Source organism: Rhinichthys klamathensis, unplaced genomic scaffold (assembly GCF_029890125.1).
Source record: "Rhinichthys klamathensis goyatoka isolate OS25496 unplaced genomic scaffold, OSU_Roscu_1.1 h1tg000150l_1, whole genome shotgun sequence".
Taxonomy (NCBI): domain Eukaryota; kingdom Metazoa; phylum Chordata; class Actinopteri; order Cypriniformes; family Leuciscidae; genus Rhinichthys; species Rhinichthys klamathensis.
Genome location: NW_026606685.1, coordinates 1,387,353 through 1,413,640, shown reverse-complemented (window position 1 = coordinate 1,413,640; position 26,288 = coordinate 1,387,353). Strand labels below are relative to the sequence as shown.

At 39.1% G+C, this 26,288-nt stretch overlaps 1 protein-coding gene across 2 annotated transcripts in view; it reads left to right on the top strand.

Annotated features, from left to right (window-relative positions):
* arhgap24 (Rho GTPase activating protein 24) overlaps nucleotides 1-26,288 on the top strand; it is a 144,634-nt gene that overhangs the window by 34,104 nt on the left and 84,242 nt on the right. For both annotated transcript variants that reach the window (XM_056258292.1, XM_056258291.1), the window contains exon 3: nucleotides 21,578-21,665. In XM_056258292.1, coding sequence (XP_056114267.1) covers nucleotides 21,578-21,665 — 88 coding nt within the window. The remainder of the gene's footprint in view (nucleotides 1-21,577; nucleotides 21,666-26,288) is intronic.

Below are 26,288 nucleotides of genomic sequence, written 5' to 3'. Positions count from 1 at the left end.
TTCTTCAAGCAAGTATTTCTAAGATATTAAGAAAAGGACTTTTGAAGATTGAAAGTTCCTAAAAAATCAGCCTGTCTTCCCATGGTGAACCTATTTTTGCACAAAGAAAGCAAGAGTACTAAAAATGTATTTTGCCATATTTCAGCAAATATAGTGATCTAAAAAAGAAGAAGAAAAAAACAGCTTTTGAATACCGTTAAACACATTTAAATATTCATAAGCAGTACAGCATGTGATTTTCATTGGCCAAGATTTAGCCTAACCCTTCCAAACTTATTCTGTCTCTGTTCATCTCTCCAGCCTACACACCAAGGTTAGGCTTTCAGAAAAAGGGAGCTAATGGCAAATGGAAAGAACAACCGTCGGCCCACAATGCATCTGCTGTTCTGCTCTCTTTTTTATGAATGAGATCCCTTATGCACTTCAAAACGGGGAATATTATGGAGCCTGCCAGGGAGGAGCTCTCAGTGAAGTGAACACAGATGTAAATTTCAAGGGCTTGTGTCCACCCATAATGGGTGGACCCTTAGAGAAGAAAGTTTGGGGTCAGTGTTTTGTATACTATATAAGTTAAATATTTTATAATATATGAAAATAGTTTTAATTAGTTATTTTAAATTGTAATTGTATTTCACAATATTTCTGTTTTAACTGTGTATATATGTGACCAGTTACGGAAACTAGGGACACAAGTCGTTCTGGAGCATTTTGAGTTATTCACAGATTCTGAAAGTGTGGTCTCCAAGCTTTCCAACGATGTGTAACACATGGAAATCTGATAATATTTGGAGAAGTTGTAGCCATTTGAAGTTAGGCACTCAAAAAAACTAAAAGTGGAGAAAACCGCCTCGAAAGATGTGCAGTTCTCACCTCTCTCTGCTGCTGGGAGTGACAATAGGGCTCATTTACATCTCATTTAGATAAGCCATACCCCCTGTAAAGCTCCCCCTGTGCTTTACAGCTTTTTTTTCTTTCCTGAGCTAGCTAATAACAATAGGTAGGTATGGGAAGGTCTAAACAGACTAAACATGAGATAACATGTACCTGTTCTTAGAATTAAAACAAAACGACAAACTTTAATGTTTAATGCAAACTCACCCCCAGGACCGGCGAATGCACTTCTGCCGCTCTAGGCGAAAAACAATTGTGCTGCCCCTCTATTTGCAACGTTTACCAGCAACAACACACAAAGACCAATATGCCATATACATATAACGCAAAACCAGCAACAACACACAAAGACCAATATGCCATATAACGCAAAACCAGCAACAACACACAAAGACCAATAAGCCATAGGCCTACATATAACGCAAATAGTGCGCAACGTGCGTGTGCCCAAAATGTCAAGAATATTAAAGTTTATGCAGGAGGTAAATGCCTGCTGGCATTTTTATTTAAGCAGTCATGACAGGAATTTTCCAAATAATCATATTTCCTCCTCAGATTACTGTTGCAAATCTCTTTACACCACTTTCTTATGTGCGTATACACACACAAATGAAATGTCCGCAAGCACATTATATCATCAGCAGGTTCAGCATCTTACATAACGACTAAGGAGCAAATAAAGCTTAACTTACGTTTCAGAAACGCGCACGGCAGGCCTTCATCGCAGCAAAGGTCTTAACTGCATCCTCTATTTCGATTCTCTGTGCCAGTTCATGTTCTATGGAGATTGTTGCCAGTCCATTAAGTCTGTTCCCTGTTCACAAAACGTTCCCCATTCAAAGCAATCGGGACGTCACATACGAAACAGTTAGCCACCGCTGTCAGCGAGCCGAGCCGCCGTATTCAAGCACCGAGGGCGCGCGCGCCGCGCCCATACCTCCGGTTCAGTTTCCCGAGCCCACAAAGTGCGGCGAAAACATTTTCGGTGTAACTGCCACGGTTCAGCTCGTCAGCGACTATCTTTGCGGCATCGATCTTCATTGAATTTTGATATCAGACAGAGCCGGCCAGAGTGCTGCATAATAAGTAGCCACGCTGTTGGGGGGCGGGGGCAAAAGCGCCGGCGGCTATTCAGTATGGAAATACACACAGACAATGACACGCCCCTACTGCATGCTAGAATCTCCGAAAAACAAGCCGATTTCAACCTCAAAATGTACGCTTTTAAATATACCAATACTGTTATCTCAAACATGGAGAGGCTTCTTCGTGATCTCAACTAACAGATTCTGCAAAAAAGCGGAAATCACCAATTTTGGAAAAAAACGCTTCTTTCTCATTTTGCTCGCAAGTTGTGCTGCCGACTTGTGTCCCTGGTTTCCGTGACGGGTCACATATATATACACTCACCTAAAGGATTTTTAGGAACACCTGTTCAATTTCTCATTAATGCAAGTATCTAATCAACCAATCACATGGCAGTTGCTTCAATGCATTTAGGGGTGTGGTCCTGGTCAAGACAATATCCTGAACTCCAAACTGAATGTCAGAATGGGAAAGAAAGGTGATTTAAGCAATTTTGAGCGTGGCATGGTTGTTGGTGCCAGATGGGCCGGTCTGAGTATTTCACAATCTGCTCAGTTACTGGGATTTTCACACACAACCATTTCTAGGGTTTACAAAGAATGGTGTGAAAAGGGAAAAACATCCAGTATGCGGCAGTCCTGTGGGCGAAAATGCCTTGTTGGTGCTAGAGGTCAGAGGAGAATGGGCCGATTGATTCAAGGTGATAGAAGAGCAACTTTGACTGAAATAACCACTCGTTACAACCGAGGTATGCAGCAAAGCATTTGTGAAGCCACAACACGCACAACCTTGAGGCGGATGGGCTACAACAGCAGAAGACCCCACCGGGTACCACTCATCTCCACTACAAATAGGAAAAAGAGGCTACAATTTGCAAGAGCTCACCAAAATTGGACAGTTGAAGACTGGAAAAATGTTGCCTGGTCTGATGAGTCTCGATTTCTGTAGAGACATTCAGATGGTAGAGTCAGAATTTGGCGTAAACAGAATGAGAACATGGATCCATCATGCCTTGTTACCACTGTGCAGGCTGGTGGTGGTGGTGTAATGGTATGGGGGATGTTTTCTTGGCACACTTTAGGCCCCTTAGTGCCAATTGGGCATCGGTTAAATACCACGGCCTACCTGAGCATTGTTTCTGACCATCCCTTTATGGCCACCATATACCCATCCTCTGATGGCTACTTCCAGCAGGATAATGCACCATGTCACAAAGCTCGAATCATTTCAAATTGGTTTCTTGAACATGACAATGAGTTCACTGTACTAAAATGGCCCCCACAGTCACCAGATCTCAACCCAATAGAGCATCTTTGGGATGTGGTGGAACGGGATCTTCGTGCCCTGGATGTGCATCCCACAAATCTCCATCAACTGCAAGATGCTATCCTATCAATATGGGCCAACATTTCTAAAGAATGCTTTCAGCACCTTGTTGAATCAATGCCACGTAGAATTAAGGCAGTTCTGAAGGCGAAAGGGGGTCAAACACAGTATTAGTATGGTGTTCTTAATAATCCTTTAGGTGAGTGTGTGTGTATATATATATATATATATATTGTCTATATAAATATATATAATTATTGTAGAGTTACATATGCCAAATATACAGTATATTAAAAATATGTATATATATTTTTTAATTCCTTGAAAATAAGTTGACCCAACTAAAAGTCATAATTCACACACAAACTGTGGAAGGAGTGTTATGAATGTTACAGTATATCTACATAGTTTTATTTCCAAAGAGCTGTTTTTCTTGATATGGCCTCTTTAAGGAAAACACAAATGGTAAATTTAGATCCTTTGTGTGTCTCTTTTTTCCACAAATAAGGGCGACCAGCGAACCAAAGACAAGTGCATTAATCCCAACTATCTCAGCTACAACATGCTCCGTTGCTTTAACATTCTCTACAGCACAAACAACCAGCTGAGTTTGTTTTGGAGATGGAAAACTTGTCTGTAAGTAGGGCACACTGTTTGTGACTGTTTGTGCTATTTGCACAGAGCCCATCATTTTCCCGAACTGAGAGATGCACCGGCTACACCTTCGGAACCAAAAAAAGAATAAGACAGAAAAAAACCCCATCATGATACAAAAGTTATATCATGCATCCAAGACCACAGATACTGTCAGAATAAATCTCAAAATTCATCTGTTTGTAAATGAGGAGGGAAGTGAAGTGTAATTAAGACGTCCCACAATGCAACAGAGCCACGAGAGGTGATGAAGCACTATCATTAAAGTGGCTATTAATTAGCATCTTCATTCAAAGCGATGGCTCCATTAGTTACCTGCCTCATTAGCTTAATTGCTGTCTCATTCCGGTGCATGAACATCTGCCCCCTGATGTTGCCCAAGGAGACGTGGCCATGTGACACACACACACATACACTGACAGGATCATATCCTTGGAGTGTGTGCCTGTTTCTGGCCATGTATAGTTATTCAAGTTGAAATAGAGAGGGTCTTTGTACACTTGCGTCAACTGCGTGAAGTTAGGCACGCGGGGTTCGTCGCAACCGTCTGGGGTCGTGTGCGTCTGTCACGTTCGGAATGCACACAGCAGCCACCGGAAGGGTCAGAGGTCATCTACTGGCATGCTGAGAGGGGCACTAGTGGGCAGGGGACCAACGCATGTGGGTTCATTTTACGCACTCAAGTACAGATAGATGTTCATAAAGGGGTTTTTGTCCAGCTGTATGGATTGCACAATCATTGTAATTCAGCTGGAAGTTGAATAATTGGACTTGTTGTGATGACACTGAGGTCGGAATGCTGTTTTAGGATCATTGAAACTCTTAAAATAAATCTGGAAAAATGTAATACATTTTTTATTTTTTTGAACTCTTCTTTCATTTAAATTTTTAAATCTATCTTTATTTATTTTGAAATGTATTTTATTTTACTTTTATTTTGGGGGATTTTTGTCTGATATAAAACATGGATCGTTAAATTAGGAATTCTTAATAGTGAAAAAAGAAAAATACGTATTTTTTGCCTTGATCAGGAAAATTTGGTGGCATGTGACAAAATGTAATAATATATTTGGTTAATTCTAATATTTAATGCTTGCTGTTTTATTTGAATCAGTAGTCTTCTTCACTCATGTTTATATTTATATTATATGAAAAAAAAACACATTTTTGCAAAAATATATTTCATGAAAAGTTATTTAATTAATTTTAATGTTTGAAATTTGTTTTATTTTATATTTACTTTTAATAAAAAAAGTGATGTGAATTTTATGGCAAATCTGGCAAAAATATTTGTATTTTATTTTATGATTTATTTGTAAATATTTGTTTTGGGGGGGGGGGGGATTTATCTGATGTAAAACACAGACCATTAAATTAGAAGAATTTCATAAATAGGAAATCATTTTTCATGACTTGTTTTTTTTTTTTGCCTTAGTCATGCCAATTTTGTGCCAAATGTTACAAAAAATATTATTTTTATTTTGGAATATTCTTTACTCATATTTATATCTGGCAAAAACATTTATTTATTTAATTTTTTATCTTTCAGGTCTTGCAAAAAAAAATATATTTCATGAAAACTTTTAGAATTTTGTGGCATATCTGGCATTTTTTATTTTATTTTTTATTTGTCCTTGATTGTAATGTGTAATCAAATCCCTGATTATATGCGCAGCAGCATCTGTCTTCATGAGCTTATTCACCGACGTGTCCTAAATGACCTGCTGAGCCACTGTTTCCTCTTGTTCTTCCTGTTCCACTGTACTTAGAGACATCAGAGGTTGTCTAGGGAGCGAATCATCTTTCAGTGCTCACTAAATGAAGTCAGGGGTTATACTTACAAAGCAGGATGAAAAACAATGGAGACGATAATCTGTTCACAGGGGATTTTTAAAGAGAACAGGCAGTGCCAGCTAAAATTAATCACAGGTATAAAAGGAGGATATAGACACCTGAAATACTAATTTATACAGGATACAGGTCATTAACTTTGAGCATAATCATAAGGGAATTAGCTTTCTTAGAAAAATAGTGCTGATCTACTTGTGATCTATTCTACAGTTTTTTTTATGTGAATATGGGTAAGGTTATGGATTGTTATTCTTGCTAATCGATATTGTGGCTCAGAGTGCTTCACCTTTAAATATAAGAGTTGATCAGCACTTTTACTCTAAGGGTGTGTAATGGGCAACATAGCTTCTACGACGAGAAAAAAAACAGGTGCGCTTGAGCATTCTGCCATTTTAGGGCAGAATGTGAGTACGTCCTGTTTTTGGTTTGTTTAGATGTCTTTGGTCCATCTTGCGTTCATATTTCAGTCGAAGCATTTCATTTGGAAGCGTGTTTGGTGCGCACCACTTATTCAAATGATCCGTACTAACAGAGCAATCGCACCAGAATTCACTTTAACTGAACCAAACCAAGTGTGAACACACTCTGAAACACTTTCTTGTTCTGTGACCTTGGATATGTGTCAAAACTTTGCCAAGTCTAGGAGACATCCAGACAGATAGAAGGGTTTATGCAAGTAGTATCTCTCTGTCTTTCCTTTTATTCTCCTTTGTAATGTGCTGTGGAATTGTGACAGGTGATCTCTCATTATCCACGATATCAGCTGTAGTTAAGAACAGAATCCTGGATTTCAGTCCAGTCTGAATATCTCTCTCTCTCTCTCTCTCTCTCTGAAGAGTTAGATATAACAGTAATTAGTATTCTGAGCAGACTGAGGTTCTGGCTCTAAGTTTTATGTCTTATTTCTGTAATCTTTTTTTATGTCCTCTGTGCTCGCTCTCCCTTTTTTTGTTGCCATCCATCCTCCACCGAACAAAATGTGTGGCACTATAACTTTACTGCAAGGTGTATTGTCACCATTAAAGAATATCCCTTTTTAATGATTCTCATCTGATTAGACCGTAAAACAACAGTAAACGCAAAAGTTTGTTAAAAAGCAATATTTCAGCTGCAGAAAAATTCCCCCATATTGTGTGCGGAAGATAATTTGTGCAGACATTGATCTGAAATTATGCGATATGAACTGAAATCTGAAAATGTTGGTGTTGTTCTTTTTAGGAAACTGAAGTGTTTTAGAAGGAGATGCTTGTTTAATAGTTACTTGATCCCCTTTAAAGTCACCAATAAAATTCAAAATTGACATTTTTTTATTTTTATGCAACAGAATAAAAATAAAATAGGGGACCTATTATGCCCCTTTTCACAAGATGTAAAATAAGTCTCTGATGTCCCCAGAGTGTGTATGTGAAGTTTTAGCTCAAAATACCCCACAGATAATTTTTTACAGCATGTTTAAATTGTCACTTTTTGGGGCTGAGAAAAACGCACCGTTTTAGTGTGTCTCCTTTAAAGCAGCACTAAGTAGGAATTCCGTTTTTGTCAAACAGCGACCCCTAGAGTCGCTGTGGAGTACTTGTACTGTCGTGAATAGCACTCACGCAGAGATGGCTCGCACTCACGGCCGGATCCCCTCCCCCTGTACACCGGTACCTGTTCAGGAGGATGGACGCTGTAACGAGTGGAAATAAGGTATGGCCCCTTTAAGAGCTGCGCGCGCCCTGTTTAACTGTCGGCAGTCTGTATTGTATGTGCGCCTCGAACACCACATGTATACGGCGCCGGGTTATTTCTGTTTGATGCTCATTTTATCAGAATTTCATCAGATCTGTTTTTTGCCGTAAAGCAATTCGTTACCTCGCGAGACCTGATATCACACGATACTTCCTAACACTGAGGACGGCGGCCCGCCGGCCCAAAGTTGCAAGGGTGGTTTTGCGGCTCACAGGCACCAGGGGGGTGCGAGACGACCACCATTCAACACGAAATCAGTAATATAAACATTACAATGACTCCAAAGCTGTTCGGTTAAGGTAAAAAAGTTACTTAGTTCACCTTTAAATGCGAATGAGCTGCTGGTTCACAGCACAGGGGGCGGAGCCTAACCAGCTCGCGCTCAGTGAACAATCTCAACTCACGGAAAGATGATAATATCAAAACAGAAACTCACAGTAACGGTGTTCATTTCGACTCGGACAATAATGCCTACAGAGTCAGAGAATGATGTATGGAGTTGGAGCAGGTATAGTTTAGTTTAATTACGGTTATAACCTATGTGTCAATGATTGTAGCCACTATTAATACAAGCCTGCTGTAGGACCATGTCTGAATGATGACGCAAAATATACTGATGAGTTTAATAAAGTTTATTGTAGTTCACACAAAAGAATAAGCGTCAGTTTTACTCCAGAAAATCACTGTAAGAGCTGAGTAAACACAGTATAAGAAGTGCGTAGGTACATAAACAAATTTCGGTAGAGTTGAGGGAGCATTTTTCAAAGACAAAATGAACCCACCTCGTCTTCAGCGGGTGGCTCAGATTTCAGGAGTAAATAGAGAGAGCTATGTGAATGAATACATCCAGTCACAACACCTTCAACCCTTGGGAGACATTCTCATTAGTGCAGCAATGGCAGATGTGTACAACTTGCTGTGAACTCGATCAGGGCGGGTCTAAGTTAAAACGGCAGTGTCTGTCAAAACTCGTGGGCGGGGCCAGTGGCTTTAGTGACGTCACTAAAGCCGCATTCTGAAAACAGGTCGTTGGAGACACTGCTTATGATTTAAGGGGATTTTAAAAAAAAGAGGAGTGAGTGGATTTTTATCACTGTAGGGTGGTGGTGTACACACACTGCCAACACACATTTATGTCCAAACACCAAAAGGGAATTTTGCATAATAGGTCCCCTTTAAGAGACAGGGGGCTTTTTCAGTTCACTTTACTTTTCTAAGTTAGAACAACTTTGAGAGAGTTTACTTCCCTTCTTATTTAAGGTTCTTAGATCATATTAGTGGTAGCAAACAATGGTGGAACACCAATATTAGAAGCAATTAGCATCCGGAGCTCCGGCATTAAGCTCTGCACAAAGGAATTATCTCCATTGCATTTGTTGTCCTTCTTAGATCATTTGCATTTTATCTGTAAGCTAAGATGGCTAATTGGCCTTAGAAAGCACTTAGTGACTAATGTGATTAGAAACTACTCTACATCACAATCTAATGATCTCCAATGAGTTTGCTTTTCCCAGGACAAATCATATCAGAATGTCAAGCAAGAGTGCAAACACACAGCTTCCCTAAACTGCTCAATGCTTCTCACTGGTCAGTAATTGAAGAACAACACTGCACAACCGCTGCAGGAAATGAGGACTCTTTTCCTCTTTTTCAGGTGTATTAGAAGCTGACAAACATGTGTGGGGTTATTACAGCTAACTATTATCCCATAATTTACTCATCCTCAAGCCATCCTAGGTGTATATGACCTAGGATGCCTGGTTTATAAAGTTATAAATATGGATTTCTTTCTTACAAAAACGTATTGCTTTACTTCAGAAGGCCTTTATTAGCCCACTAGAGCCGTATGGATTACTTTTATGATGGATGGATGCGCTTTTTTGGGCTTCAAAGTCTATGGTACCATTCACTCCCATTATAAAGCTGGGAAGAGCCAGGATATTTTTTAATATAACTCCAATTGTGTTTGCTGAAAGAAGAAAGTCATATACACCTAGGATGGCTTGAGGGTGAGTAAATTAGGGGATCATTTTCATTTTTGGGTGAACTAATTCTTTAAATAAAAGAAATGTTAAAGAATGTATAAACTCTTGTTATTAGCGACAACTGTGGCCATTAAGTGAACTGCAGACATCAACTTGTTTCTCCTGCTCGCACTTGTGTGCGTGTAACGTACAAGAGACTGAACATGATTCATTGCTCCGATATACTCACGGTGAAGTTCTTTTTCTTTCTTTGCTTAGAAGTAAAAAGTTGGAAATACCCTTGCAGCGATATATACTGTTGAACATCCCGACGCCGTCCACGCTGCTGAGAGCAACGTTTAGATGAATATGTAAATATGTGCTGCATGCTTTTATCTCAATAACACTTGTGTTCACAAAATTCACTTGTGACTATAGACTATATAGATCAGACTATATGAGACTATACTTTGAATCAATCCCTTTTCTTTGCATGACACATTGACGTTACAGTACAGAATTGCTCTTTCGGTATTATCCTGAACATTGTATAAGCATTCATTTCATGTGTTATAGATCGGAAGAGCTCTCGGGAACGCACGTAAACGGGGAAGGTCTCGTTTTTAAGTCTTGTTACAAGCTGTTCACACATTGCCATTACAAAAAGCAATTCATATATGAAAATTCTTACGTATAGCCCCTTTAGCTGAAATAAAATGGAGAAATCTATCAGATTTCATTAAAAATATCTTAATTTTGTTTTTGAAGATGACCGAAAGTCTTATGGGTTTCGAACGACATGAGCATGAGTACTTGATGACAGAAACTCAAGGTGAGCGTTAGTTGAGTTTCTTGTGAAGAACTGTTATATGTGGTTGTTTTGGTTGGTTTGTTGTTTTTGACATGCGACAGCACACTAAGTTTGCAACAGAGATCTGAAAGGAAAAGGTGAAGGTAGCCAATCTGTTTAACCCTGAGGGATATTGTTGTACAATGTTGTACAAACTGCAGCTTTTGACTCTGAGCTATGAAAAGATCATTTTAAACTAGAGAGGATTTGTGCTCAGAGTGAATTTCTTCCTCCTAACTGAACACAACAAAACAATGAACATGAAGATGAAAGACCACTGAGCTCTGAGATGGTGTGTGTTGCATTATTCCCTCTGACTCATGCAAGTCCAGGTTGTGAACGCAGGTTTTTCTCACCAAAGCTCAAACCTGCAGCAAAAAGGGAATTTAGAGTGATTCATGTGGCCTCTTATGTCTCTCGTATTATTCATGATTGGTCATTTGTATGCTAGGCTAGCTGGCAATTTGACATTTTGCCTCGGTGCAATCGCTGTTTGAGATTAGAGTTCTGAAATATATATAAAAAATGAGGTTGATGAGTCATTTTGTTTCCACAGCCTAAAATGAACATTGATTTTGGATCCAATAAATAACAAGTCTCTTTTGTTTTGGAGGCTGGTACCCTGGTTTCTGTGTTTGTTCAAAAATAATAGGCAGTAATGTAGGCTTTGTGTTTATTAAACTGGGATGGGATGAAGTATTTTAACATTGAAGAAATTACACACTTCAGCTGATTCATATTGTAAGATACAAAACCTCTTCCATCAGAGCTTTTAGCAAACTACACGAAAATTGCTTCATTTAAGCCACTTACAAGTATACGGTTAATACAGTTTACAGGACATACATTTAGCGTGCTCTAATAAAACCAGCTTATTGGCTACATTTATTTCAAGGCGTTTACTAAATGAATAAATGTAGATGTAGCAAGTAAGGTTTTATTAGTGGACTGGACTAATGTGCACTCTATAAGCTGATGCTGGAAATGATTAAATAGATTTGCTCTTGAAAACAAAAGTGAGTCATTTTAATGCACCATAACATTTAATTTTCCAAAACTCAAAATTAGCTATTAATATCTACCAATTAAAGGCTGATTTCATATTTAGGTAGCAAATGATGTGAGAGTTGAGTGGCATATAAATATATACACTACTTTTTTTTAAACAATAAAAACTTTTTTATTCAGCAAGGATGTATTAAATTGATCAAAAGTGACAGTAAAGACATTTATAATGATTACTTAGACTTACATTGTTACAAAAGATTTATATTTTAAACAAATGCTGTAATCCTGAAAAAAATGTATCATGGTTTATAATAATAAGACATAATAAGAAATGTTTATTGAGCAGCAAATCAGCATATCAGAATGATTTCTGTAGGATCATGTGACACTGAAGACTGGAGTAATGATGCTGAAATAGTTGTTTCATTTTTCAATACTTCATAATATTGGGTTTTTGATTAAATAAATGCAGCCATGGTGAGCTTAAGAGACTTCTTTCAAAACATGATTTTTTTTTTTTTTTAAACACAGGAAGACACCTTTTCACACAAACACACACTCACATACACAGACTATGTGGCCTATATATCTCTGTTTTCAGATACTGTATATAGAGCATCTCACAGGGGAACATTGGTCTGGATGTAGGTAATGGAAAGTTGAGGTTAATCACATTTCTGAACTGCAGCAGTCTGGTTGTGGGCAGACCCCCCTATCTACAGGTACACCAGACGCCAAACCTGATTTTATCAGGTCTGTCATTGTGGGCATTTATAATATTACTGCCAGTAATTAGGTTTAGCCTCCTCAGCTCTCCTCAGTGGCACAGAACGAATTTCAGCAAACAGAGAAACACATTTGGCAACTCACTTGCGACCAATCAAAATGGCTAGATGGATGCTGTCCATTTCAGAATTAGTTTTTGATTTAAACTCCTGGCAAACTAGCTAATTTCCCACCTGCTTTCTGTTAGACAACCACAAACTGCGGTGAGGGTAATGATGTTTACCTGCGGCTACTCTGTGGTAGGTTTTATTTTTTAGGAGTTTAAGTGGCATATATCTGAACTGAAAGTTGTCAGGATGGTAATCTGCAAATTGTCTTTGGGAGTCATTCATAGGCTACTACACTGGTCGCTCTGAATGTTTTTGAGAACTGGTTCATGAGAGTCATTTATTTGGAATCGAACTACATTGTGGCGCTGTGTGTTTTTATTCTCTTAAAAGAACCAGTTCATAAGAGTCATTCATTCAGAATCGTACTACACTGTTATGCTGCATATTTTGTAATTTGTTCGGGAATCATAGGCTACTACACTGGACACTCTTTATGTTTTTGATTCACTACATAGAACCGGCTCATAAGAGTCATTTGTTGAGAATCGTACTGGTTGGATTATATGTTTTTGATTCACTAAAAAGAGTCGGTTCAAAAGAACCATTAATTCGAAATTGTACTATACACTGTTGCACTTGCACTGTATGATTTTGATTCACTAAAAAGAGCCGGTTCATAAGAGCAATTCGTTCAGAATCATACTACACTGTTGCGCTATGTTGTTCATTCACTAAAAAGAGACGGTTCATAAGAGCTATTTGTGCAGAATCATACTGTTGTGCTGTATGTTTTTGATGCACTAAAAATAGTCGGTTCATAAGAACCATTAATTCGAAATTGTACTATACACTGTTGCACTTGCACTGTATGATTTTGATTCACTAAAAAGAGCCGGTTCATAAGAGCAATTCGTTCAGAATCATACTACACTGTTGCGCTATGTTGTTCATTCACTAAAAAGAGACGGTTCATAAGAGCTATTTGTGCAGAATCATACTGTTGGGCTGTATGTTTTTGATGCACTAAAAATAGTCGGTTCATAAGAACCATTAATTCGAAATTGTACTATACACTGTTGCACTTGCACTGTATGATTTTGATTCACTAAAAAGAGCCGGTTCATTAGAGCAATTCGTTCAGAATCATACTACACTGTTGCGCTTAATGTTGTTCATTCACTAAAAAGAGACGGTTCATAAGAGCTATTTGTGCAGAATCATACTGTTGTGCTGTATGTTTTTGATTCACTAAAAGAACTGGCTCACTAAGTCATTTGTTCTGTAATTGAATATACAGATAGCGCGGTACTGTAGATTCTGTAGCATCAGTTGCAGTGGCTTTTTTAGTACAGAGTTCGGTCAGCATCGGCAGAAAAACATTCTTGAGAGAAGCGCTGATGGATGGACAAACACTTCTCATGCAATATAAAGTTACTTCAAATGTTTTAAATATTAGATTGCTGTTATTATAAACATTAAATCTGTCTAGACTATCTATATAGGAGTATATTACATGCAAACTATGTTAGAGGCAAAAAGCATCTGTATCACAATAAAAAAAATCAAGCACAACCTCAGGCTAAAGTAATAAAACAATAATAATAATGTTTTGTTTTCCATAAAAAGGTACAAAAAAATGGCCTCTCTTTTTAGAAACAAAATATTAATGTACTGTATTTTAAAAAATAATATCCCCCAATTTTCACCCCAAAGAGAAAATAACTTGCATAGTAAACAGCTGATTTCACCTGCATACGGGCACATTTGTTGCACTCACACTCGCTGCAGGCAAAAGACTGTATATTAAAAAGCAGAAAGAAAGAAGGTGAGTGAATGTGGCTTCTAAGTGTGAAAAAGCGCTGCAGGACAAACAGGGGCCACTAATGAACAAGACATGAGGAAAAGTCAAGGTTAAATGTTCAAATGTGCACCTAATAGGACCATTCCAGAGCAAATGGCTTTCGCTTAATTAATTCCATGGGACCGTTAAGGACTTTCAGGCCTAAGTACTGGATTGTAGCTTGTTTTATATTCTCCTGTTCCCTTTGGTCCTCCACCATCAATCTCCACTGGTTGATAAACAAATGGAGCAGCTCTTCTGATCCGATCTGGGACTGGATTTTTGCGTCTCTGTGGGGGATTCCCACATACCCGCTGGCTCTGTGTAGGCAAGTTTCTGAGAAGCTAACTTCGTTTTGGCACCAAGGGAACTGAAATCTAATTAAAGATAAACACTAGTGACAAAACAAATCTTTTTTTTTCTTTGTTCTGCTTCTTTATTTTATTTTTTCTCAAGCAGGGAGGGAAATTCCTGAGATGATATTAAGCTAACCTCTGCCCCTGCTCAACGTAGGACAGCTTTCTGGGGTGATGGACCCAATATCTAATTTCTTCTTCCCACAGTTTCCATTCCTGCATTGTCCAGATCATCCAGAAGGCCCATGGTAGTCTCTTTGATCTATCTTTGCAGTATATTTCTGGTTGGTTGTGTCAAAGTATGAACCGTTGAGGTCTGGCTTGAGGTGTTAATGAGGACGCAATAAAACAGCCAGGACTCTAGAGGTCAGCGAGGTGCAGCACCTTACTGGGAGATGAACTGCTGCCCCAAAGCAATGACCATGGGAACCCAAGGGGTGCATTGGTTTAAAAGTGTGATCATTAAGTGCTTGAGGAAGAGGTGCGTCTTCAGCTGTTTCTTAAAAGATGTGATGTTCTCAGCAGTTCGGGTGGAGGTTGGCAACTCATTCCACCAGAGAGTAACAGTTTTTCGAGGTTTACGAGAGTGACTTTTTGCCTTGTTGTAAGGGAACAAGACGACGTCGCTGATTCAGTGACCTTAGCTGGTGGGAGGGAGCATACATTTGTAGTAGTGGGTTGAGGTAGAGGGGAGCCTGAAAGCCAGCGATAGAACTGGGAGCCAGTGGAGTGACTTGGGTTCCCTTAGGCTGAGTGAAGACTAGACAAGCTGCTGCATTCTGGGTCGTCTGCAGAGGTTCAGTCGTGCTGGTTGGAAGTCCCTCTAGTAGAGCATTGCAGTAGTCCAGTCTTGAAATTACAAGCGCTTGGACGAGTAGCTGTCTTGCGTATTCTGACTGGAAGGGTCTGATTATCCTAATATTGTAGAGCGTAAATCTGCATGACCGGGGCGTTGTTGAGATGTGGGTGGAAAAGCTCAGCTGTTCGTCAAAGGAGCTTTGTCTTCGCAAGGTTGAGCTGCAGATGATGATCCTTCATCTAAGCAGAGATGTCTGAAAGGCGGGCAGAGACACGAGCTGAGACAGTGGGCCCTATCTTGCACCCGGCGCAAAAATTACTTTGTACACTGACGCATGTATCATTCCTATTCTGCACCCGCGCAAAGCGGGCTTTTCCCTTCACAGACGCACGTCGGTAAACTAGGAAATGAACTTCCTGGGCGGGTCGGCGCAAAAAGGAGGCGTGTTTCGGCGCAAACATTCCCTAGTGCTATTTTGCAGTTCCAGAAAACAATTCCGCCACTGACCAGAAAAAACCTAGTCAGCGGCGCGTTGTTCATAATGCTATTTTAAGCGCGCATGCTTGGCCATAATGTAGCGGTAACGCGCATGCACTTTGATTCTTTCATCAACACAGATGCAGCAGTTTTTATTTTTGCTAATCATACATTATAACAAGAAAAAAAATAAACACATGAGGGAAATCATTGTGGTGTCCATGAAGATGTAAAAAAATGTAGGCCTAAATCTAGCTTACACATTTACCCAAATTTTTCAGGCTAATTGTAGTGATGACGGATCAGACCTGTTTGCCCAATAGTGGCAAGACACATATGTATATAAGGACATCTGACAAATTAGTTTGTCCGTCAAGAACCAGGAAAAAAAAAATCTCCCATACCCATAGAAACGTCACTTCTCTGTCTTTCACTGCCCTGACAAGAACGTCGGTCTCCTCGGCTGTGAACCGCTCATGGCGCGCACCTGGTAAATCCGTAATAATAATAACAATCCGCCATGCAACATGCTGCTCTTAAAGTGTATGTTGGATGACGCTCTGATTGGTTTATTTCACGTTACGCCCAAACCACACCTATGAATAATGAAGCTATTTCAGACCAACCCCTTTTAAACTCATGTCGGGACGGTAAAATAGCAACAGCGCCTAAGACCCGCCCACAAAGTTACTTGCGCTTTGAGCTTGATACTTGTGTCTCAGATCGTTAAAATAGGGCCCAGTGTTGTCAACTTATTTTAACTTGAGTGCGGCATTTTTAGAAGAACGTGTCATGCGTGAGACGCTACAAAAGACACAACGGTTAAAGACGTCTGTCTAGCGTGGGGTTACAAAGGAAAAACAATGGAAAAGTAGCACAGTGGAATGGAAAAATGTGTTCTTACTATGGTATTTTTTTTTAAATGGCCAAATACAGATCAGAATAGTACACTTAAAATGTAGGTTATATATGAAAGTTGGCATGCTTGAGTAATCCCAGCATGCTTTGGGCCATACTCCACATATCATGATCATTGTTGTTGTTCACCAAAGCAAATACAAATTCTTTCACATCTCTTAGTGTAGTGTCAGCAAGGAAGTGTGACAAGGAGACGCATGGTTCCTCTGCTCTGGAATGGGCCGGGGTTTTGTTCCCGGCCTTTTGATGATGTGTCTTTCCATGTTTTTCCACATGGAATGCCTCTGGGGGCAACAAAAATGCCTTTAATTGAAGGGCCCATGTCTTTAGCAACCCACCCTCAAGCCTCCGGTTCTAAAACAGGAACTGCTGCCCACATCAAACTGGTGACCTGCCTCATTGTGGGTTGAAATTTGTGCTATCTTCATGAGCCCCACCAATGTTCCGGCAGGTAGAGTTTCCGCCGCTTAAGAAGTTCGAGTTCAACTTGAACGCACTGTCAGCAGGATCCCGCTTTCAGATCTCGTAAAGGTTTATGATGTTTTAACAGAGGCAAGTCTCTGCACCACATGCAGAGAGACTTTAAAACCCCGGGGGAAGAGGTCATTGTGTAATGATCGTCATATGTGGCTGCTTTTTACTTATTTCACTCGTATTACCATGACAGGCACCACTTACATCCAGGAACCCTACAATCTAGACCAAGTATTTTTAATAAGGACTTTACTGAGTCTTATATCATAGTAAACCGATCCTAATGGTTCAAAGACTCCATGAAGTCTAGAAAACGACAACTGGCTTGTGACATTTATGGACACTGCTGCATGTTTATGATTTCGTTATGAAAACCCAAACTCGTTATTAAAGGTGAACTAAGTAACTTTTTTTACCTTAACCGAACAGCTTTGGAGTCATTGTAATGTTTATATTACTGATTTCGTGTTTAATGGTGGTCGTCTCGCACCCCCCTGGTGCCTGTGAGCCGCAAAACCACCCTTGCAACTTTGGGCCGGCGGGTCGCCGGCCTCAGTGTTAGGAAGTAGTATCGTGTGATGATATCAGGTCTCGCGAGGTAACGAATTGCTTTACGGCAAAAAATAGATCTGATAAAATTCTGATAAAATGAGCATCAAACAGAAATAACCCGGCGCCGTATACATGTGGTGTTCGAGGCGCACATACAATACAGACTGCCGACAGTTAAACAGGGCGCGCGCAGCTCTTAAAGGCGCCATACCTTATTTCCACTCGTTACAGCGTCCATCCTACTGAACAGGTACCGGTGTACAGGGGGAGGGGATCCGGCCGTGAGTGCGAGCCATCTCTGCGTGAGTGCTATTCACGACAGTACAAGTACTCCACAGCAACTCTAGGGGTCGCTGTTTGACAAAAACGGAATTCCTACTTAGTGCTGCTTTAAGTCAGACCTCACTATATCGCTTATATTTACAGCCAGGAATTTAGACGGACACTACCATTCAAAAGTCTCTTATGCTCACCAAGGCGGCATATGTTTGATAAAAAATACAGTAAAAACTAACATTTTGAAATAGTATTACAATTTAAAATAACTGTTTTCTTTTTTGAACATATTTTACAATGCAATTTATTTCTGCGACGCAAAGCTGAATTTTCAGCATTATTACTCCAGTCTTCAGCGTCACATGATCCTTCAGAAATCATTCTAATTTGCTGATTTGCTGTTTATTCTTTTTTGCAAACTGTGATACTTTATTCAGGATTCTTTGAATAGAAAAGTCCAAACTAAGAACAGCATTTATTGGAAATATAATGTTTGTGTAACATAAATGTCTTTACTATTGCTTTTGATCAATTTAGTGCACCCTTGCATTTTTTTATTTAGTTTTTATTAATCTTACAATTTCATTAAGATTCTGATAATATCATGTAACCAAAGTAGTGGAGAGATTTAAATAATGTATCAGCCGCTATGTTAAGTATCCTTCTTAAATCTCTGCATCCTAAATGTTCTCAGTGTTTCCAAGCATGTCGAGATACTGGATACGGAACATATGCACTGATATTTGATGAGGAAGTAACTGAGCTCTCTCTCTCCCAATGAAAATGTGCCTTTTAAGCCCCACTATAGCACATATATGAAATACTCTCCCTCAAAGGTGACTACTTTAGACCTCTGCAGTTGTTTCCCTGCATACCGTAAATAACCCCAGTTTGCTAGCGCGTACTGTAATGCTACTATTGAAATCTATATGAAAACATTGCTCAACACGTGTTGTGTTAATGGCGTTCATTGTGCCGTCTGTGACTGTCAGTCATTTGTATCTTGATTCTGTCACTTAAATAGAAGGATGAAGTTACACCTGGCGGTAAAATAGTGGGAAATTCCCTTCAAGCGGTTAGACCCTTATTTAAGGTACAAAATAATAATCACATACATTTTTTTTATAGACCCCAATATGCTGATCCCCTTGTGTGAGACCCCTTCTTAAAATATAGACAGCAATTTATTTTGATCTGTAAAAACAATTTTTTTAGAAATTTGAAGAAATTTCTCTAGAAAATAAAAATGTAAAAAATATGTGTAAATATTATCTGGAAAATAATATATATATATATTAGAGCTGTCAATCAATTGCAAAATATATCACATTTTTCTGTAGTCACAATTAATCAAGATTTTTCTCAGTTTCTGGAGATGAAAGGAGTAATTATAGCCATTCAACATAACAGTATAATTGAAAGCTATACTTTGTAACATTTAATAGGCTTTAAGAGTATAACAACTTTTAATTTAAGTGAACTTAAAGCAATCTTCACTCGAGCTGCACGATTAATCTTTAAAATATTGCGATCTCTTTTCGAACACCTATTCGATCTTATCCCTACATGACCGATTCGGCTATGTCTGTTAAAGCTTTGACTACAAGTACGATCACATCATACTGTCATGTTGAAATATAGTATTGTAGATGATGAGGTACAATATACAGAACTTTTTCATTCTGTGCACATGACACATACTGCATGATAGTATGGTAATAATAAGAAATAAAATGACAAACAGAGAAATACAAACCAATATAGAAGAAATCATCGCTAGAGGAGGGCGAGAAATCAGAAGGATAAAGAGACCGACAGATGAGAGCAATGGGGGAAATCCGGCTGCTTTACCAGTGCTCTGGTGGTGGTAACATGGCCCTTGTGGTGCGCTGATGTTGGGTCTATTTAAAGCACCAGTTCATCCAGCGTGTCAAACACTGATCTATAATGCCACAGCAGTCGCAGTGCTACTTAGGATCCGATTTCTACATAATGGCAAGAGCTTTGTCGACTCTAATGCAGTCTGCGCTCTATTATACAGACCCCCAAGGGATCCATCTGTAACCTCTGAACTGCCAGCGCTGCTGATTTCTGCCTTCAGATGCCCAGCACACACACACACACACACACACACACACACACACACACAGACAGACACGTATGTATGTATGTATGTGTTGGTCAAGTTACTTGGAAATAGTAATTAGTTACTGATTACTTCTCCAAGAAAGTAATCCAGTTACTTTACTGATTACTTATTTTCAAAAAGTAATTAGTTACTTTAGTTACCTTTCAAAAACATGATGCACGACCTGAATACGCTATAAAGCAATAAACCTTTCAGCCTAATTCTATTCTTTCTGCATATTCCATCATCTAAAATTTTATCAAATGAAACACTCTCTTTTTTTTTTACTTGTTTTATTAGTTTCAATATTTTAACTTTATGCACATTGCATCAAGCAACAATTAAATTAAATGCAACAGTCTCAGACTTTTGATGAACATTTAAACCTATTTTCTGCACATTCCACCATATTTTAATGAAATAAAGAAAGTCCTTCTTCTTCCTTCTTCTTGCTAGGTGCTTGCTCAGATTTGAGGTGGAATTTTGACATTCTCCAACGGGGGTCCTGTTTCTAGATCAGGATGCTCTCTACACACGCAAGGTCTCTCGCTCGCTCTGAAGCTCTCCATCTCTGCGGGTGCGGGTGCGCGTGCGCTACGCGGTCTCTGTCTCGCATGCACGCTCGCTCTAGATTCCGGGAGAACTAATTTGCGGTATAACTACTAGTCGATCACGAGTGGCTCAACAGGTAGATCTATAGATAAACTCATCTTTCAGGCATTTGACCGACCGGGTTGACACTTCAGCGTGAGAAGTCGGGGGTGTGGCGTGTGAGACCAATCAAATGCGTGTCTCTCTCCCGCGCTCCATGTTGTCTCTTGTTCAACACTACACATTTCGGTGTTTACCACTGACGTCGCGGCGCTCATACATCATTGTCACTCACGCACGACTCATGGCACAAGACAGTCTCATGAAACAAAATGACGGTTAACTAACGCAGTAACGGAGCCTGCTTACGGGGAAGTAACAGTAATCTAATTACTGTTTTTGCAATTGTAATCCCTTACTTTACTCGTTACTTGAAAAAAGTAATTGGATTAAAGTAACGCGTTACTGCCCATCAGTGTGTGTATGTATATATAATATTTTTATTTTTGATCTAATATATATCAAAATTATATCAAAATAATAAATCAAATATAACAAAAAATATTATACAAATATTTTTATTTTATAAAAAAGTAAACTAAATTAACCTGTTAACTTTTTATAAAAAATGTTTTTATTTATGTTTTGCTATATTTGATGTACGGTATTATTTTTGTATAATTTTGATATGTATATTAAACCAAACTTTATTTTATATTATTAGTTTTTAATTCTATAAATTAAATCAAACTCAATTGAAATCAAAATCAAAATATATAACTGAAAAATAAGTCTCAAGCAAGGGATTTTTCACATTTAATTTTTTATTTGTCCTCAGTCCAACAATTCTCTTCTCCAATGCATCTGAGCTTTTTCCTTACTGTGATTTATTTTTCGCGTACGTCTTGCTTTCTTCAGCAGTTTGTGTCTGACTATTTCTTTTATTTTTTGGCTTTTTGGTTCCTCTAGGGCACCATTTCCCTACCTGGCAACAGAGTCACCGAACATCCCAGCAATGGGGAGGAGAGCGGAAAGTTCCTATTTGAAGTCATCCCAGGTAAGGAGAAACCTTTTTTTTTTTTTTTTTTTTACCATGTCTGTTTTTGCAATACATTCTTTCTTTGGCTTTCATGATGGCACCCAAATGACCTCGCTCGCTGAGAAGAGGTCTTCAAAGACATTCATCAGAGATAATGAGAACAGACCAACACTGGGCATCTCGCTGACACACACAGCTGAATCCTGCTCCAGACACATGCAACATATCACAGGAAGTCTGTGTCATTTCTGTTCAACAGTCCCGTGCATTTGTTAACAATTTTATAAATCTCTTGTCATCTAAACCAACCGATGTGTTCTCAAGTTTGTGGGTGATTTGTTTTTCTCCCAAATGCAGTTTAGTGAGGAATGATGCTGGATCTGCCACCTGCTGTAATTATTAGTTTACAGATCACATGCTTCTTTCTCTCTTCGGGCTCTGGTTGTGTTTGGAAAGGGTTCAGATAAAACACAGATGTCCCTCTCGTGCGGTGGATGATGAATCCCTGAGGACAGATGAGTGCTTGAGGAGCGCTACTTCCTGTTGAGTTCTGGGGAACGCTCTGATAACATACACACCTGAGTTTGGAAGTAAATAAATGACTTCAACAGAAATCTGCTTTCTAATAGCTGTAAATGTGGTAACACACACATTCAACAACACTTACGGTTGCTGGTTTGAATCAGTTTGCTATATATATATACGATTAATCGTTAAAAGATTGCGATCTCGACTCGAAAACCCACATGTGATATTACTCCTAAATGACAATGATTTGCCTGTGTCTATTGAACCTTCGCACTAGAACAGTCAGATCTGGGTTGGCGCTGCCGCTGATTCAGAGAGAGCAGTTGTCATGTATAGGTATAAAACAGCTTCACAAATATCTTTTCAACCTCACGGTATGGTTATTTCTGTTACAAATATTCAAATTATAACAGAAGTCCTTGGATAACAGTTTTTATTTAAGAAATAAACACGGTAGCGATCAAAATAGAGCAAATCACCTTGATGCACCTTATGGCGCTTAAAGTAAATATTGTATCATTACATCGTTACGCCACTAGGTGGCGATGCGACAAATGACTGTTAAAAACTATGGCTGCACCCAAAATCGCATACTGTCTTGAGTTGGTACTTATTTTGAATAAGTAATAACTTCATGGTCGCTAAAAAAGTTTGTTATATATAGTATGAATGTGTGTAGTATGAATGTAATCTGAACGTACTACATTCGCAATGTTGTCACTATCATGTGACCTACAGCGTGAGTTGGGTCGCTTCACGGCCATTCACAAATCCTCTCCCGTGGCCTCATGGGATAGTAAAGTGTCCATCGTAAACACACTTCAGAATCTCGCCGGAAGAAGTTGGTCATCCGGGTACTTTTTGCCTACTCTTTATGAGTACTGTGGAGTCGCATACTGTTTTTCGCCTACTATATAGCAGGGAAGTATGCGATTTCAGATGCAGCCTATATTTGTCATTTAATCATTCATTCAAGAGATTTATTCAAAAACGCTGATTCATCCAGTAATGAAAGAAATGATGACTTTATGAGTGAGTTGTTAAATAATTCATTCAAACCGTTTTTTTTCGAATTCATTTTTAAATAGACTTTTTGTCATTACGTTGTTGTTTTTTAAGTTGTCTTCATAATCATGTGAGAATCGTGATCTCTTTAGTTATAGCTGAGTAGATGTATTTTGAAAACTTGAAGGGTCATAAAGTACACAGATAAATCATTTTGAACAAATACTGCAATATCCCATAAAAAATAACAACTGCAAATTTTGATTTCATGGTGACTTTAAGTCCAAGTGATAAAACAGAGGAATTTGATTCTTCTTAAAATATTTTTTTAATAAGGATTTCTGCAGTGGAATGAACCGTGTCTGTTGTCATCTGTGTTTGGTGAAGCACGTGAGCACACTGTGTCTTTGTTTCGCAGACGTGTGACCTTGTAGAAGGCAAAAAGTTAGTTTTAGGTCTTTGTAATGAAGCATTGGGCCTTAATCTACGGTGACACTGTGGCATTTACATGAATACGGCCTTTTTTGCTGAGTAGATTAATATGACACATCACTTGCTACTGACCCTGTCATCACGTTCTTCTTATTAGTGAAGGAGGTAAATGCCACGTTGTATCTGACAGCGATATCATCACAGTCCCACGCGCCAGCCGGGCAACTGCAGCTGAGATGCATGGGAATGCTAACGGTATTACAGGCGTCTTTGGCCTGCGTGTAGAAATCCGTCCTGTGCTGCGTATCCCCAGCAGAGAGCCGTGAGAGTGTGTGCACTGTGCCAGAAAACAGCAGAAACTGAGATTTATAGCATGTTTTCAGCTCTTTGGAAACGCAGCACGGCTCCAACTGTCCTGCCAGCGGACTGTGAAAAACCCCAGCCATTGTTCAGCGTGTCAGTCTTAGATGAAGGCGTTCAGGAGCGACTCCATGCTTACGTGCACTTTTCCACACAGTAGCGTTTTATCATCTTTATCCCGTTTATTCCACTGTTCATCTCAGCAGTATTTTGGAATATTTTTAAGCATTTTTTTGCTGCATAGGCCATGAAATCACTTGTCCTTGAAAACGGCTTTTCGGAGGTAATGTTGTAAAGCTCAGTTCATAAAAGAGGGTTGTTAAAAATGCATTTAATTTCCTCTCGTCTTTCACAAATACAGATGGGAGTGTTTTGTGTAGGGATAACATGGACTGAATTTCAATTCTTGCCGTCTATTAATTTAGTTCTTTATCATGTCATTTTTGAGTCGAAACATTTCTCAGAGCTGGATTTTTGTTAGGGATGCGTGGGGAAATGTGGGGCCTCTGTGATAGGAAAGAGCTCATAAAGAGTTAAATATTTGTCCTAATCTACACTCACCTAAAGGATTATTAAGAACACCATACTAATACTGTGTTTGACCCCCTTTCGCCTTCAGAACTGCCTTAATTCTACGTGGCATTGATTCAACAAGGTGCTGAAAGCATTCTTTAGAAATGTTGGCCCATATTGATAGGATAGCATCTTGCAGTTGATGGAGATTTGTGGGATGCACATCCAGGGCACGAAGCTCCCGTTCCAGCACATCCCAAAGATGCTCTATTGGGTTGAGATCTGGTGATTGTGGGGGTCATTTTAGTACAGTGAACTCATTGTCATGTTCAAGAAACCAATTTGAAATGATTCGAGCTTTGTGACATGGTGCATTATCCTGCTGGAAGTAGCCATCAGAGGATGGGTATATGGTGGCCATAAAGGGATGGACATGGTCAGAAACAATGCTCAGGTAGGCCGTGGCATTTAAACGATGCCCAATTGGCACTAAGGGGCCTAAAGAAAACATCCGTCCTCGTGCGTGTTGTGGCTTCACAAATGCTTTGCTGCATACCTCGGTTGTAACTAGGGATGCACCGAATCCAGATTTGTGGGGTTCGGCCGAATACCGAATCCACTGGTTAAGATTCTGCCGAATCCGAAACCGAATACCGAATCCTACTCTCATCCTCAGTCCATTAACACAGTAAACACATTAATGAAGTAAACAAAGTGGATTTTTCATTTTATTTTATTACTGTAAATAATAAACACTACTTTTACTTTTATAACTGTAAAAAAAAAAAAAAAAAGAATAAGCAACATTATGCATTTTAACAGCGGCGATGTTGTGTAGCCTATTTAGAGTCCTTGCCACCATGAGACAAATCGGCATTGCAAATTGAACATGTACCTCGACTTGAATTGCCTTCTTTCACTGAAGGTACTGCCAAACAACACTTTTTCTGCTCACGAGTTCTATTTTCACTTTCTCACAGCCTACTGCATTCGAACGGTCCACCTACTGTACGAGTGGAAATAAGGTGTGGCCCCTTTAAGAACTGCGCGCCGTATGTGTCGTGCGCCTCGAACACATGCCCATGTATGCGGGTTATTTCTGTTTGATGCTCATTTTTACCTTATTTTGTTAAGTAACGCTGTGGACGGTAGAACGTGTGACAGACAGTTACACAAGTTCGATTGTGGAATAAAGTGCGAGTTGTAAGATGCCAATCGCCTCCGTGAGTCTGTCTGGCGTCTGCAATAACTTTAGCTGTGAGCTAGCCCTATTTTTCTTCCTGACACAACGCGTTACACTACAGGCTTGTTCGACTTGAACCGGCGCTGCACAGACAGATCAGTTTATGACATCAAAGTCCCGCGAGAGCAATTCAAAAGCATGGAGCCGTCTGCTCTCTATTCGTTCACGCGGTACTTTGATATTTTTATTTTTTATTTATTTTTTTATCAACAAAAAGTTTGTACAAACATTTGTGTATACATTGACATACAACATATATATAACAAAGATTTTCATACTAGGGGGCTATTGTTGATTTACATGAAGATATTAAAGCAATTACAAATTTTCAATGTTTTAATTGCTTTTTGCTTCATAGAAAATCGGAGTGAATCTATAAAGCTCAATTTCTTTTCTGAATGAAATAAAATAAGGTCTTTTACAGGAGAATTTACATTTATGAACATAAAATTTTGCCATTAAAAGAATAAAATTAATTATATAACTCTGATTATGCTTGATTCTACTGTTCTCCCAAATACCAAAAAGAATATGTTTCCAAAACAACATAAATTGGTCAT